This window comes from Erythrolamprus reginae, chromosome 4, assembly GCF_031021105.1.
Source record: "Erythrolamprus reginae isolate rEryReg1 chromosome 4, rEryReg1.hap1, whole genome shotgun sequence".
In the NCBI taxonomy this organism is placed as follows: domain Eukaryota; kingdom Metazoa; phylum Chordata; class Lepidosauria; order Squamata; family Dipsadidae; genus Erythrolamprus; species Erythrolamprus reginae.
In genome coordinates this window covers 77,351,058-77,367,997 of record NC_091953.1, presented here as the reverse complement: position 1 = coordinate 77,367,997, position 16,940 = coordinate 77,351,058, and the positions used below count along the sequence as shown (strand labels likewise).

Here is a 16,940-nt window from a genome sequence, read left to right as displayed (position 1 = left end):
GATACGAACCCGGGGTTGAGGAAATTTTTGCCTCTTCTTACGAACTTTTTCCGTCTTACGAACGCCAAACCCGAACTTCCGGGTTCGGCATTCTGGAGGCTACTGGGAAACCCCGCAGCCCGGCTGTCGCCTTTTAAAACAGCTGGGGGGCTTCCCAGCAGCCTTCCGAAGCCGAACCCGGAAGTTCGGGTTTGGCGTTCGACTTCGGGAGGCTGTTTAAAAGGTAACAGCCGGGCGGCGGCAGCGGCAGGTTGGGAGGCCGCTTTGGGTTTTTGGCTGGAGGTCCAGCGCTGGGGGAGGGAGTCAGGAAGGTCCTCCTGCTCCCCCCCTCAGCGAAAAACACAAAGAGGGTCTGCCGCCGCATGACAGGCAGGGCGGAGCAGCGTGGAGCAGCGGGAGTTTGAAACCGCCAGCGGCTTCAGCTTCTCATTGCTCCGCGGGTGACCGCATTTGTATTTTTGGCTGGGGGGGGGAAGCAGGAGGCGCAGGATCGGGCCGGCGGCGGGCTCGGAGAGAGGCAGCAGGTCTGCATCCTGGGCGGGCGGCGGGCGAGGAGGCGCGACCGATTGGACCCGGCTCAGGCTCCGGTTAGGACGGGGCGGGCAGCGGCTGGGCGCTGCGGGGCGGGTGCGTCCGACTCGGGGCTGGCGGCGCCCGACGCAGCGGGGAACATCAGCGTGGGAGGCAGGAGAGGACCAGGCAACCGGAGCAGCGTCGCCGCCGCTCCCGGCTTGGCTTCCCTCGCCCCCGCAGGCAACGCGTGCTGTGATCTTCCCGGCCGGCGAGGCTCAGTGACGGAAGGCAGCTGCCGGGCCGGGCTTGATCCGCTGAGGCTGGCTGAGCCGGAAGATCGCTCCCGGCTTGGCTTCCCTCGCCAGCGCAGGCAACGCGCGCTGCGATCTTCCGGCTCAGCCAGCCTCTGCAGACGGGAAGATCTTTGGGGTGGGGGTGGGGCTGTCGGGACACCTCCCACCCCAGCACTTTGAATCCCGCCGGCCAAGAGCATTCGGGCAGAAGCTTCCCCCTCATCGCCCGTGTCTGGCAGAAGCTTCTGCCCGAGTGCTCTTGGCCGGCGGGATTCAAAGTGCTGAGGTGGGAGGTGTCCCGACAGCCCCACCCCCACCCCAGTGCTTCGCCTCCCGATGGGCAAGAGCGCTCGGGTGGCAGCCCCCGCTCCCCCGGCACAAAACTAACCCCGCCCCCTGGGCAGCCAGAAGGCTCCTTTGGGAAGGCGGCCGCAGGGGGAGGAGGTGGAGGGACAGGATAACTTTGCGCCGCTTCGGAGCCCGTTTCTTTCCTGCTGCCACTATCTTCTTGAAGGTTTTCCCAACGAAGCGCTGCGCTGGGCTCTGAAGTGGCGCAAAGCTCTCCCTGCCTCCTCTGCGGTTGGGAGGCTCCTTGGGGAAGGTGGCAGCAGAGGAGGCAGGGAGAACTTTGCGCCATTTCGGAGCCCAGCGCAGCGCTTCGTTGGGAAAACCTTCAAGAAGATAGTGGCAACAGGAAAGAAACGGGCTCCGAAGCGGTGCAAAGTTATCCTGTCTCTCCACCTCCTCCCCCTGCGGCCGCCTTCCCAAAGGAGCCTTCTGGCTGCCCAGGGGGTGGGGTTAGCTTTGTGCCGAGGGAGCGGGGGCTGCCACCCGAGCGCTCTTGCCCATCGGGAGGCGAAGCACTGGGGTGGGGGTGGGGCTGTTGGGACACCTCCCACCCCAGCACTTTGAATCCCGCCGGCCAAGAGCACTCGGGCAGAAGCTTCTGCCAGACACGGGCGATGAGGGGGAAGCTTCTGCCTGAATGCTCTTGACCGGCGGGATTCAAAGTGCTGGGGTGGGGGGGTGTCCTGACAGCCCTACCCCCCACCCCAGTGCTTCGCCTCCCGCTGGGCAAGAGCGCTCGGGTGTCAGCCCCCGCTCCCCTGGCACAAAGCTAACTCCGCCCCCTGGGCAGCCAGAAGGCTCCTTTGGGAAGGCGGCCGCAGGGGGAGGAGGTGGAGAGACAGGATAACTTTGCGCCGCTTCGGAGCCCGTTTCTGTCGGGACACCTCCCACCCCAGCACTTTGAATCCCGCCGGCCAAGAGCACTCGGGCAGAAGCTTCTGCCAGACACAGGCGATGAGGGGGAAGCTTCTGCCCGAGTGCTCTTGGCCGGTGGGATTCAAAGTGCTGGGGTGGGGGTGTCCCGACAGCCCCACCCCCCACCCCAGTGCTTCGCCTCCCGCTGGGCAAGAGCGCTCGGGTGGCAGCTCCCGCTCCCCCGGCACAAAGCTAACCCCACCCCCTGGCAGCCAGAAGGCTCCTTTGGGAAGGCGGCCGCAGGGGGAGGAGGTGGAGAGACAGGATAACTTTGCACCGCTTCGGCATTGATGGGAATAAGGAGACCGCTGACCTTTTCAATAGCTACTTCTGTTCAGTTTTCTCAAAAGACACCTTACAATATAATACTATAGATGGATATAGCATTGCTTCCAGCTGTACGGATTCAGCTCCAGTGATCTTAGAAGCCGATGTCTTAGAAGAACTTGAACGATCAAAGATAAATAAGGCAATGGGTTCAGATGGCATCCACTCCAGAGTTCTTAAAGAACTCAGATTTGTCATTGCTATCCCCCTGACTGATTTGTTTAACCAATCCCTGTTAACAGGAGATGTTCCTGAGGATTGAAGAATGGCCAGTGTTGTGCCTATCCACAAGAAGGGCAGTAGAGAAGAAGCTGGTAACTACAGGCTAGTTACCTTGACATCAGTTATAGTTAAAATGATGGAGACTCTACTCAAAAAGAGGATAAATCAGCACCTAAAAAACAATAACTTATTGGACCCAAATCAGCATGGCTTTACTGAAGGCAAATCATGTCAGACTAATCTCATTGATTTCTTTGACTATGTCACAAAGGTGTTGGATGAAGGTGGTGCCGTGGATATTGCCTATCTGGACTTCAGCAAAGCCTTTGATACGGTTCCACATAAAGAGCTGATAGATAAATTAGTGAAGATTGGACTTAATCCCTGGATAGTTCAGTGGATTTGCAGCTGGCTGAAGCATAGACATCAGAGAGGTATTGTTAATGGCGAGTATTCTGAGCAGAGGCATGTTACAAGTGGTGTGCCACAAGGGATTGTTTTGGGTCCTATTCTTTTTAATATGTTTGTGAGTGACATAGGGGAAGATTTGGTAGGGAAGGTTTGCCTACTTGCCGATGACTCTAAAGTGTGCAATAGGGTTGATATTCCTGGAGGCGTCTGTAATATGGTAAATGATTTAGCTTTACTGGATAAATGTTTAAATCAATGGAAACTGCAGTTTAATGTTTCCAAATGTAAAATAATGCACTTGGGGAAAAGGAATCCTCAATCTGAGTATTGTATTGGCAGTTCAGTGTTAGCAAAAACTTCAGAAGAGAAGGATTTAGGGGTAGTGATTTCTGACAGTCTCAAAATGGGTGAGCAGTGTGGTCGGGCGTTAGGAAAAGCAAGTAGGATGCTTGGCTGCATAGCTAGAGGTATAACAAGCAGGAAGAGGGAGATTGTGATCCCGCTATATAGAGCGCTGGTGAGACCACATTTGGAATACTGTGTTCAGTTCTGGAGACCTCATCTACAAAAAGATATTGACAAAGTTGAACGGGTCCAAAGATGGGCTACAAGAATGGTGGAAGGTCTTAAGCATAAAACGTATCAGGAAAGACTTAATGAACTCAATCTGTATAGTCTGGAGGACAGGAGGAAAAGGGGGGACATGATTGAAATATTTAAATATGTCGAAGGGTTAAATAAGGTTCAGGAGGAAAGTGAACACAAGAACAAGGGGACACAATCTGAAGTTAGTTGGGGGAAAGATCAAAAGCAATATGAGAAAATATTTTATTGAAAGAGTAGTAGATGCTTGGAACAAACTTCCAGCAGATGTGGTTGGTAAATCCACAGTAACTGAATTTACACATGCCAGGGATAAATATATATCCATCCTAAGATAAAATACAAACAATAGAATAAGGGCAGGCTAGATGGATCATGAAGTCTTTTTCTGCCATGAGTCTTCTATGTTTCTATGAATTACTAATCTGGAGGATCGTCAAAGGAAAAGAAATTTACGTCTGCGTGGGTTTAGATCAGACTTTGCTTCAGGCTCGAATTTAAATGAAGTAGTAACTGGTTGAATGAATAAGCAAGGTGCCCAAGTCAGTTCTGATGATACCATACGTGTCCATTGGGCTGCCCCACGTAGAAACAGGGAGAGGCAAAGAGACATTGTTATGGCTTTGGCCAGTGAGAAAAAAGCTGAGATTGTCTACAAGCTTTTGAAAAGTGCCAGCCTTAAACAAGATGGGAATGAGATAAGAGTTCTGAGAGGTCTCTCTTGGGAAACTTGAGAGCAAGAACGGCCTTACCCCCAATTTCAAGCCTTTTATGTCAGAAAAAAGGTTTACTTGGGGGTTTCCAGCTGCTATTTTGGTGTTCCAAGAAAATAAGATGTACAGGGTACGTTCATTGGAAGAGGGAAAGACATTATTGGATCAACTGGGGATTGGATTTGAAGAAAGTGAAGCACAAGGAGCATTGGGTGAGACAAAAGAATCAGAAGGAGAAGATTTTTTCAGCAGTCGTAGTACTCCAGACAAGGAGGAAAGACAAAGAGAGGAGCAGCTGAAGGAGTTAACCGGACAGGTGGAGGCCATCAGAAGGGAGCAGAGGAAAACAAGATCTCAGTGTGAGAAGAAAGTGAAAAAGTGACTTTGTAGGGCCCCCCATTTCGGAGATGTTTTTGGAATGTAGTGTATTCTTGTTGGGGGGAGAAGGGAAAATGGTAAAGGAAGTTAAAAAAAAAGTTTAAAAAGTTAAAGAAGGAATTATCTAAATGGATAAGGGAGGGTTGGAGGAGAATATTTTCTCTTTAATTACATTTAAGAGTGGTTGAAAGTGGAGCTCAGTAATGTGGGAACGCAATCAAGAGAATGTACCTCATGACTGGACAAGGATTTTTCTTGTCCTCACCCCTTTTGGGGGGGGGGAGCATGGGGGGAGGCACATTGGGGGGGTGACGGGTAAGGAAGGGGGAAAAATTAAATCAAGAGCAAAACAAGAGGGTGAAAGGGTTATTTTGGTGTATTATGATTAAGTGTAATATAATGGTTTGAAATGTGAATGGTTTGGGATCAGATTTGAAACGTTTCAGGATATTGAGGATGGGTAAGCAACATAAGGTGGACATTATGATTTTGGCAGAAACACATAAAAGAAGGGGAGGAAGGGATAAATTGATTAATGATAGAAATTTGAAATGGGTATATGAATCTCGAGGAATGCAAAATCATAGAGGTATGGCGATTCTTATTCATCAGAGGGTTTCTTTTGAAGAGGTTGGAGTTCAGAAAGATAGAGAAGGGAGGTGGTTATTTGTTAAAGGGAAATTAATTAAAAGAAGTTGACATTAGCAGCAATTTGTGCCCCGAATACAAAAACAAAACAATTTATAGAAGTTAGATAACTTTATGGAGGGCTCAACTTTTTTGGCAGGAGATTTTAATATGCAATTAACAAATGGGATTGGAAACAGTAGGATGTTACATTTAAACAGACTTAATATGGTGGATCTTCATGCATATATTCCAAATAGAAGTACATATTATTCAGCAAGATATCATATATTTAGTTGGATTGATTATATATTAATGAATAGGGGGGAAATATACAAGTTAAAAAAGTAGATATTAAAAGTATTTGGTTATCAGATCATGCCCCACTATTGGCAGAACTGGAAATAGGTCAGGAACGCAATCAAAGAATCTGGAGATATAATGCAGTTGTAACTGCTAGTGAACAAGATAAAGATAAATTACAGAGTTATGTGAATATTTTAGAATTAATGATTTAAGTGATATTAAACAATCAATTGTGTGGGATGCATGTAAGGTCTATATGAGGGGACAATGTATATGTATGGAAGCAGATATTAGGAAGAGGTGGGGTAGAGAAAGGGAAATGAAGATAAGGGAAATAGATTTGATACAAGACCAGATAAGATTAAGTAAAAGTAGAGATTGGAATAGCTTATTGAAATTGAAAAAGAAACAATTGATGGTGTATGATGAGATCCAATGGAATAAGATGAGAATGACGATAAGACAAAAAACATTGAGTTGGGGGACAAAATCAATGCAGCAAATGGCAAGATATTTGAAGAAGAGGAAAGAAAAATCATGTATATTAGCATTGAGAGACTCTACTGGAGAGGTTAGATATGGTAAAGAGCAGCTACAGAAAACAATGAGAAAATATTATGAGGATTTGTATAAAGAGGAGCAGGTTAAGTTAGGAGTCCTCAATAGTGGGAAAATAGTAAGTGAAGAAGATAAACAAATATTGAATGCAGAATATACACAAGACGAAATTGCTAGAGTAATTAAAGGGTTAAAACAAGCCAAAGGCACCGGGCCCGGATGGGTTTACAGGGGAATTTTATAAAACTTATATGAATGTATTGTTTCCTCATTTGGGGAAACTGTTTAATAATATATTATTAAATCATGATATCCCGCAGACATGGAAGCTTTTAGATTGTTACTATTTATTTATTTATTTTATTTATTTATTGGATTTATATGCCGCCCCTCTCGGTAGACTCGGGCGGCTAACAACAATGATAAAAACAGCATGTAACAATCCAATCCAATAGTAAAATAACTAAACAAACCCTTATTATAAAAACCAAACATACATACAGACATACCATGCGTAAATTGTGAAGGCCTAGGGGGAAAGAATATCTCAGTTCCCCCATGCCTGATGGCAGAGGTGGGTTTTAAGAAGTTTACGAAAGGCGAAGAGGGTGGGGGCAATTCTAATCTCTGAGGGGAGTTGGTTCCAAAGGGCCAGGGCCGCCACAGAGAAGGCTCTTCCCCTGGGTCCCGCCAAACGACATTGTTTAGTTGACAGGACCTGGAGAAGGCCCACTCTATGGGACCTAACTGGTCGCTGGGATTCATGCAGCAGAAGGCGGTCCCTGAGATAATCTGGTCCGGTGCCATGTAGGGCTTTTTAGGTCATAACCAACACTTTGAATTGTGACCGGAAACCAATCGGCAACCAATGCAGACCGCGGAGTGTTGCTGTAACATGGGCATATTTGGGGAAGCTCATGACTACTCTTGCAGCTGCATTCTGCACGATCTGAAGTTTCCGAACACTTTTCAAAGGTAGCCCCATGTAGAGAACATTGCAGTAGTCGAGCCTCGAGGTGATGAGGGCATGAGTGACTGTGAGCAGTGACTCCAGGCCAAATAGGGCCGCAACTGGTGCACCAGGCGAACCTGGGCAAACGCCCCCCTTGCCACAGCTGAAAGATGTTTCTCTCATGTGAGCTGTGGATCGAGGAGGACGCCCAAGTTGCGGACCCTCTCTGAGGGGATCAATGACTCTTCCCCCAGGGTGATGGACGGACAGATAGAATTGTCCTTGGGAGGCAAAACCCACAGCCACTCCGTCTTATCAGGGTTGAGTTTGAGTCTGTTGACACCCATCCAGACCTCAACAGCCTCCAGGCACTGGCACATCACTTCCACTGCTTCACTGACTGGACAATGGGTGGAGATGTAGAGCTGGGTATCATCTGCATACTGATGATACCTCACCCCATGCCCTTGGATGATCTCACCCAGCGGTTTCATGTAGTTATTAAATAGCGGGGGGGGGGGGGAGGACCGACCCCTGAGGTACCTCACAAGGGAGCAACCTAGAGGTCGACCTCTGACCCCCCACTAACACCGACTGCGACCGACCGGAGAGGTAGGAGGAGTACCACTGAAGAACAATGCCGGCGCAGAAGGATACCATGGTCGATGGTATCGAAAGCTGCTGAGAGGTCAAGAAGCACCAGGACAGAGGATAAAGCCCTGTCCTGGGCCCGCCAGAGATCATCCATCAGCGCAACCAAAGCAGTTTCCATGCTGTAGCCAGGCCTGAATCCTGACTGCTGAGGGCCTAGATAATCGGCTTCTTCCAAGGACTGCTGGAGCTGGAGCGCCACCACCTTCTCAACAACCTTCCCCATAAAGGGAAGGTTGGAGACTGGGCGATAGTTGTTGAGAATGGCTGGGTCCAGGGAAGGATTCTTGAGGAGGGGGCACACAAGTGCCTCCTTGTAGGGTTCCGGAAAGGAACCCCTCCCCAAAGAAGCGTTGACAATCTCCTGGATCCAGCTCCGTGTCACCTCCCTGTTGGCCGAAACCAGCCAGGAGGGACACGGATCCAGCAAACAGGTAGCGGAACTCACAGCTCCAATGGCCTTGTCCACTTCATCAGGTGTCACCAGATCAAACTCTTCCCAGAGAGGTGGACAAGTACAGGCCCCAGTCACCTCAACTGACTCATTGTCAGTCGACTCTGTTTTCCAATTGGAGTCGAGGTCTGCCCGGATCCGAGCGATTTTATCAGCGAAAAACTTATTAAAATCCTCAGCACTACTCTGTAAGGGCTCCCCAACTCCCCCCTGGTTAAGAAGGGAGCGGGTCACCTTAAACAGAGCAACCGGGCGGGATTCCGCTGATGCAATCAAGGTGGCATGATACGTGCATCTTGCCGCCTTGAGCGCCACTTTGTAAGTCTTAATAAAAGCTCTTACAAGTGTTCGGTTGGATTCAGACTTACTCTTCCTCCATCGCTTCTCTAGACGACTCTTCGGGCGTTTCAACTCCCGTAGCTCCTCGTTGAACCATGGAGCTCTACGGGGTCTAGTGCCACGGAGAGGTCACAACGGAGCAATCCGGTCAAGAGCCCCCGCTGCAGCCTTGTTCCAGGCCTCAGCAAGGGACTCCACTGAACTGTGGATGAGTGTATCTGGAATAACCCCAAGCGCCTTCTGAAAGCCCTCTGGGTCCATCAGGCGTCTGGGGCAGAACAACTTAATTGGTTCCGCCTCCCTGAGGGGAAGGATTGGAGCCAGGAAGTCAAGCCGTAGTAGAAAATGGTCTGACTATGACAAAGGCAACACTTCTAAGCCCGTTAGTCTCAGACCATTACTCAATTGCTCAGGGAGGAATACCATGTCGGGTTTGTGTCCCCCCTCGTGAGTCGGACCCTGTATTACTATCCCGAAGATGGATTGAGATTTAAGACAACCTGAGTCCTACCGTCCTATCAGTTTGGCAAATCAAGATTATAAAGTATTTGTGAAAATATTGGCAAATAGACTAGAAAATATTTTACCAAAAATAATTGAAGAGGCTCAATATGGATTTGTGAAGGGAAGGAAAATAAGTGAACCGATTAGAAACGTAATAAATGTGATCCACCATGCTACCATTACTAAAAGAAATTGGGAATTTTGAAATTAGATATTTATAAAGCTTTTGATAAAGTTAACCATAGCTATTTATATAATTTATGGAAGGAACTGAATATAGGGGATAAATTTTGTGAAGTATAAAAGAGATTTATAAAGGGAATGAAGGGTATATAAGGGTGAATGGACAAAGAACGCAGAGAATTAAAATATTAAACGGCACCAAGCAGGGATGTCCTTTATCTCCAAAGTTATTTGTAATAGCAATAGAGATATTAGCTAATAAGATAAGACAAGGTAACACTTGGGCAGGATATAAAATAGGGGAATTAGAAATGAAATTAAACTTATTTGCAGATGATGCAATTATATTGACCCAGACCCCGATGGAGATGATCAAAGGTATAAGAAATATTTTACAAGAGTTTAAATAGGACTTGGGATTGTCGGTGAATATGGAAAAATCAGAGATTATGTGTTTAAAAAAAGGTCCGAGAGAGCAGATAGAAATTAGGAAAGAATCAGGGTTGAAGTTAGGATTAAAGAAAATTAAAAATTTGGGAATTTGGTTATTGAGAAATCCAGCAAAAATCGAGGAGGTGAATTACAGACTAATATGGAGGAAAATGTTGAAACAAATGAGGAGTTGGAAAGAAAAAAAAGGTAAGGAGAATGGCTAAAATAAGAGCATTAAAAATGATGATAGTTCCCAAAATGATGTACCTGTTTCAGGTATAGCCAGGGGGGTTATTAGAATCCAACTTTAGAGAGTGGGATATCTACTTTTTTAACTTGTATATTTCCCCCCCTATTCATTAATATATAATCAATGCAGCTAAATGTATGATATATTGCTGAATAATATGTATTTCTATTTGGAATATATGCATGAAGATCCACCATATTAAGTCTGTTTAAATGTAACAGGTCACTTTTTCGCTTTCTTCTCATGCTGAGCTCCTGCTTTCCTCTGCTCCCTTCTGATGGCCTCCAGCTGTCCGTTTAACTCCTTCAGCTGCTCCTCTGTTTGTCTTTCCTCCTCATCTGGAATACTACGACCCCTGAAAATATCATCTCCTTCTTCTGCTTCTTTTGTCTCATCCACAGCTGCTTGTGCTCCTTCTTCAAACCTGATCCTCAGTTGATCCAATAATGCCTTTCCCTGTACCAGTGTACGTGCCCTGTACATCTTATTTTCTTGGAACACCAAAATAGCAGCTGGAAACCCCCAAGTAAATCTTTTTCCACTTTGACATAAACGGCTTGAAATTGGGCGTGAGGCAGCTCTCACTCTCAAGGTTTCCCAAGAGAGATCCCTGAGAACTCTTATCTCAGTCCCATCTTGTTTAAGGCTGGCACAACTTTTTAAGAACTTGTAAACGATCTTCACTTTTTTCTTACTGACCAAAGCTATAACAATGTGTCTTTGCCTCTCCCTGTTTCTACGTCGGGCAGCCCAATGGACACATATTATATCATCAGAACCAACTTGGGCACCTTGCTTATTAATCCAACCAGTCACTGCTTCATTTAAATTTGAACCTGAAGCAAAATCTGATCTAAACCCACACAGACATAAATTTCTTCTTCTTTGATGGTCCTCCAGATTAGCAATTCTGTAATTCATTTGTTTAATAGTCTCTTCCAGATCCTTAACTTGTTTTTCAACTTTCTGAATTTTTCCAGTAGTTACATCAGTCTCTTTTTTAACTAATTTTACATCTGAAGCCAAATTTCCCAGTGCTGACTCCACTGTAATAAATCTCTGTTCAAATCCTGCAACAATTTCTAACAGTCTATCCATTTCCCCCCCCCCCCCCGATTTTCTCGAGGCTCGAGTCACCACCTTCCATCATTTTAAAATTTATTGTACTCACTTTATCCCTCACTTCATTATAGCGAAAGAATCTCCGTCTTTGCTTAAAACCATAAATCTTTAGATTCTCTTTGATGTCCTGTGGATTCTCTTTCCCTCTGTTTTTCTTCAAGAAGGATTTATAGTATTTTGAGAGAGAAATTTCCCTTTACATAGTAAATCATCACGGAGCTCGAGGCAGAGTGCCTAGAAAAACCTTCGGCACATGCGCAATCAGATTAATATAATCAGTAGGTAAGTACATATACAGTATAACATGAGACCATAATGAATAAAAATCAAAAAGCACTTCGGAGTACTATGATTCCAATCTAAATTGCTGCTCTTATATTTTATTTTAAGTCGTTTGAAATAATACATAGGCTTTTTAGTACCATCTCACTGCTTTCACAACCTACAAGCCTAGCCTAGATGCTTTGGGTAAACCTTGTTTTTCTAATCCAGCTATTTATTTATTTTTCTTTTCCTTCTGGCTTTATGACAGCTGAGTGCTAAATTGTTCTTTTATCTAATTAAGTCTATGTTATACAATAAGCAACCCAAATAATTCATATTGGATTAAATAGCAAAGTAGATATATTAAAACAATAATAGCTGTAGTCTGAGTCTACGATGCTAATTCTGATTTACTGAATCCAGAAAACAGTTTTCTGGTAGATTACCTGAAGAAAACTAACTATTTATATTTTGGAGAAATACTTGATTTACTGTAATCTTGAAACATACATTGGTATTGCAATGATTGTAAAAATTCTTCTTAAAGCGAATTGAATTAATTTCTGAAAAAGAAACAGTGATTCCTGTGACTATGATGGACATCTATCAAGAATTTAATGAACAGATTGCAGAGAAATACAAGATTATGAAATTCAAATCCAAGGTTTGTTAAACATTCTGTCACTTCCAAATCATATGCTCCGAAGCATGGAAATCAGATTCTTTTTTCATTCTCCATGTGGAGGAATATTCATTTAAAGAAAGAAGTATTAATAAATAATTATTTTACTGAAGCATAAATTTGATAGATGTGAGGCTGTTTATCATGAGATATTAAAATGGATCTTTCTTATTTATGGAATATAGCACATTTTTGAAAAAAAAATTGACAAGAATATCTAGGGCACATCTCATTCCCTCTCCACACTTTCTAAATGAAACATGTAAAAAGAAAAATGAATATACTGTAGTTTCTGATGTACATGTATTGCTCTAGTTCAGCGGTCCCCAAACTACGGCCTGCGGACTGAATGCGTCCCACTGAGGCAATTTATCCAGCCCGCAGCAGCACACGAGATTTTACATGGAGCCGGGCGTTGGAGTTTGGGGCGGGGAGCGACGAAAGTGCAAGGCCGGCTAAAGTTTTTGTTTTTTTGAATGGCGAAGGTTTTTCTTATTCTGAATGTTGCGTGCGTGCGCGCACTCCCCGTCCCCTCGTCAGCTGGCAGGGGGATGGGGGCGGAGAGGCCACAACCGAGAGGCTCGGCACCTGCCCATCCGCAGCCGGCGAGGGCGGCCGTGGCTCCCTTTCCTTCTCCTGCCGGCAGCCATCGCCGCAGGTTCCTTGGGTGGGAGCTGCCCCTCCCTCTGGGCAGAAAGTGCAGAGATTATTAGAAAGTGGCAGAACCCGCCCGAGGAACTTGCGACGACTGCTGCTGGCTTGGCTGGAGGCGACGGCGGTGGGTGAAAGAAAGAGCTGCGCCTGCCCGCCGCGAATGCTGGTGCCAAGATTGCCCGCTGCACGCCAGGCGGGCTGGCTGGTGGATGGGGGCGGAGAGGCCACAATCGAGATGCTCGGCACACGGCCATCTGCGGCGGGGCGGGGGGGCGGGGAAGCAGCTGCGGCCATGGCTCCCTTTCCTTCTCCCACCTATATCTACCGCCGGTGGCTGTCACTGCAGGTCCCTCAGGCGGGAGCTGCCACTCCCTCTGGGCAGCCCAGCCAGGCGACTATAGAAAGTGCAGAGATTATTGCACTTTCTACGGCCGCCTGGCTGGGCTGCCCGGAGGGAAGTGTCAGCTCCCACCCAAGAAACCTGCATCACCGGCCGCCGACTTGGCGGGAGGTGCCGGCGGTAGACATAGGCAGTGGGAGAAGGGAGACGTGGCTGCCCCCGCCCCTGCCTGTTGCGGATGTGCTGGTGCCATGTCTCCCCGCCCCCATCCTCCGCAGAGAGGTAAGGAAGAGAGAAAGAGTGAACAAGAGAGAGAGAGGGAAAGAAAGTGTGTGTGAGAGAGATCAACAGACAGAGAGTGAGATAGAAAGAAAGAAGGAGAGAGAAAGTGAGAAAAAGAGAGAGCAAGAGAGGGGGGAGAGAGAAATAGAGATAGCAAGAGAGAGAACAAGAGAGAGAAGGAAAGCAAGAGAGAAAGCGTGAGAGAAAAATCAAGTGAGAGGGACAGAGAGAAAGAAAGAGAAAGAAAGAAAGAAAGAAAGAAAGAAAGAGAGAGGGACAGAGAGAGAGAGGAAGAAAGGGAGAGATAGATAGAGGAAGAGGGAGAGATAGTGAGTGAGAGAAAAAATCAAGTGAGAGGGACAGAGAGAAAAAGAGAGAGAGAAAGATAGTGAGTGAGAGAGAGAGAGAGAAAGAAAACAAGAGAAACAGTGAGAGAGAAAGAAAGCAAGAGATAGAGGGACAGAGAGAGAGAGAGAAAGAAAGGGAGAGATAGAGAGGGAGAGATAGAGTGAGGGAGAGAGAGGAAGAAATCAAGAGAGAGAGAAAGAAAGCAAGAGAGAGAAAGAGGGACAGAGAAAGAAAGAAACAGAAAGAGAAAGAAAGAGGGAGAGATAGAGAGAAAGGAAGAGGGAGAGATAGAAAGAGAATCAGAGAAAGAAAACAAGAGAGAGAAAGAGGGACAGCAAAAGAGAGAAAGAAAGGAATAGAGAGGGAGAGAAAGGAAGAGGGAGAGATACAAAGAAAATGAGTGTGAGAGAGAAAGAAAGTGAGAGAGAGAGAGAAAGAAAGAGAAAACTCGGCAAGGAGTTGGGGACTTGCTCCACTTCACCTCCTTCTCCTCCCTCAAGGCGGCGGCAAACCGCAGGGGTTTTTTTATAGTCCAGCCCTCCAACAGTCTGAGGTACAGTGAACTGGCCCCCTGTGTAAAACATTTGGGGACCCCTGCTCTAGTTCTTATTTACATATTATTTTTCTTTTAGTAAATACTTTATGCCTTTTCTTTGAAAGCTGAAAGATGCCTTAGTACTGGGAATCTAGTTTCATTGCTTGCTGAATTATTCTTTATTATATTGGAACTACAGTGGTACCTCATCTTACAAACGCCTCTTCTAACGAATTTTTCAAGATATGAACCCGGTGTTTAAGATTTTTTTGCCTCTTATTCCGAACTATTTTCACCTTATGAACCCAAGCCGTTGCTGCTGAGATGAAGGGTTTTCTTTCCCCCCCTTTTTTGAAGAAAGAAAAGGGAGGGGTGGCTTGGAGGGGGAAAGACTTCGCATTAACAAAAGTAGGAGAACAGCGTGCTTGCAGGCACTGAAAGGGTGTCTTTTGAAGAAAGAAAAGGGAGGGGTGGCTTGGAGGGGGAAAGACTTTGCAGAGAACAGCGTGCTTGCAGAGGCACTGAAAGAGTGTCTTTTGAAGAAAGAAAAGGGAGGGGCGGCTTGGAGGGGGAAAGACTTTGCAGAGAACAGCGTGCTTGCAGAGGCACTGAAAGAGTGTCTTTTGAAGAAAGAAAAGGGAGGGGCGGCTTGGAGGGGGAAAGACTGCATTAACAAAAGTAGAACAGCGTGCTTGCAGGCACTGAAAGAGTGTCTTGAAGAAAGAAAAGGGAGGGGCGGCTTGGAGGGGGAAAGAGTTTGCATTTAAAAAAGTAGGAGAACAGTGTGCTTGCAGGCACTAAAAGAGTGTCTTTTGAAGAAAGAACCCCCCCCCCCTTGCCTTTCTTCCTTCCCACTCCCCTTTAGCCTAACCTTGCTTCTTCCACCCGCCCCCTTTAGCTGCTCCTCCCTGCCCTCTGTTCGCCTCCCTTCTAAAGTTTGGGATTTTCCTGAAGGATTTGCACGCATTATTTGCTTTTACATTGATTCCTATGGGAAACATTGTTTTGTCTTACGAACTTTTCACCTTACGAACCTCCTCCTGGAACCAATTAAGTTGGTATCATGAGGTACCACTGTATATGAAATATAGGATTAAAAAAACAACTTCCAGGCATATTATATATTGTTCCTTTAATGTATATCTAAGTAGAATATAAATTGATAATTTCATTCTGTTTGGTATACGAATACAGGGCTACAGGAAAAATAAGCATTGTGTCTCTTAGTAGAAATAGTGAATTGTTAGATATAATGGACCAATTTAGATGTTATATTTTCAACTTCATAACTGATAACTTTAAGGATTTGGAAATAAATGAGTGATCATTTTCTCCCATCCCCAGTTTCTACATCTGTTTTGATTTATAAATCCTATTTTAAGTTTGGTCGTAGGTAGTTCTAGCTGAATGTTTATAATTGGAACCAGAATTTCCACTGCTAAGCAAAGTATGAAATATCACATGACCATACAGCTTAGTGAAGGCAGTCCTGGTAGTCCTAGTTGTGGGTATTAGACAATTTCTAACATAGTCAGAAGCCTTCCTGAGAATATAGGCAGATGTGCCTGTATATAAGAATTAAACAATTATGCAATCTTCAGGTTATATTTAAAGAAAGAGATCTGTATTATAAAACGGATTTCACATTACAGATTTTAAAACTTAAAACAGAGTAAATATTTTAGAAAAAAGAAATATGCTAATCAGAATATATCAGTGATATATATGATATATATGATATGATATATGATGTATATCTTTTTTTAACAAAATATTTTTTGTAGAAAGTGGAAAAGAATTATGCTTTTGAGATACCAGATGTTCCTGCAAAATCTGACTACTTAGAAGTTAGGTACTCGGTAAGTAAATTGCAGTATAAAATGGTATATGGAACCATGGTTGAAGAAACATCAACTGCATTAGTGCATATGTGTATACATGTAATTTTTAAAAAATACAGTAATTTTATGATTGAAATAACTTGAAATAACTTGAGTCCATTTATTGCATTATATTACAATTTCTTCAATGATATATCAGAGTTCATTGGATTCAGAAACATAACTAGTCATAAATAAGTGTGATTGGACAAATTGCTTGTGTGTCCAATCACAATTGGCCCATAAAAATTCTATTCTATTCTATTCTATTCATAAGTCATTAATTGTCACTCTGTTGACAGTCTTCCAAATTCATTAGTCTATTTTGTATTTTCATACGTACCTGAATATTTTTTACAGCATAACATGCATTGATTAGGGGTTTTTGATTTAAAGCATTTCTTCCCCCTTGGTATAGTGAGTTTTATTATTTGCCTCTTTTGTACAAAGTGTAGAAAATGGTCAGTTTAGCAAAGTTCTGTTTAATCCTAAAATACTTTAATATTTCAATTCTCAGGCTGAATATTGTCGACTACCACAAGATCTGAAAGGAGAGACATTTTCTCATGTATTTGGAACAAACACCTCAAGTCTAGAGCTCCTATTAATTAGCAGGAAGATTAAAGGACCAAGTTGGCTGGAAATAAAAAATCCACGTATGAACCTTTTATATATTATATCTCTATAAAATGAAATGTGACATTCAGGATACATGTAAAAGAAAAATGTGCTCAGCATATGATTGCTCTGTACGTTTTTTGGATCAGATAAGCTGTCCATCTAACAGCAGTCAGAGATTTTGTACTGCTCATATTTTTAATCATTATTTTATAAATATAAATTTATTTTATTTA

General features: G+C 44.7%; 1 protein-coding gene across 3 annotated transcripts in view; it reads left to right on the top strand.

Annotated features, from left to right (window-relative positions):
- Positions 1-16,940, top strand: part of POLA1 (DNA polymerase alpha 1, catalytic subunit) — an 801,468-nt gene that overhangs the window by 108,358 nt on the left and 676,170 nt on the right. For all 3 annotated transcript variants that reach the window (XM_070750673.1, XM_070750672.1, XM_070750674.1), the window contains exons 12-14: positions 11,913-12,029; positions 15,991-16,065; positions 16,604-16,742. In XM_070750673.1, coding sequence (XP_070606774.1) covers positions 11,913-12,029; positions 15,991-16,065; positions 16,604-16,742 — 331 coding nt within the window. The remainder of the gene's footprint in view (positions 1-11,912; positions 12,030-15,990; positions 16,066-16,603; positions 16,743-16,940) is intronic.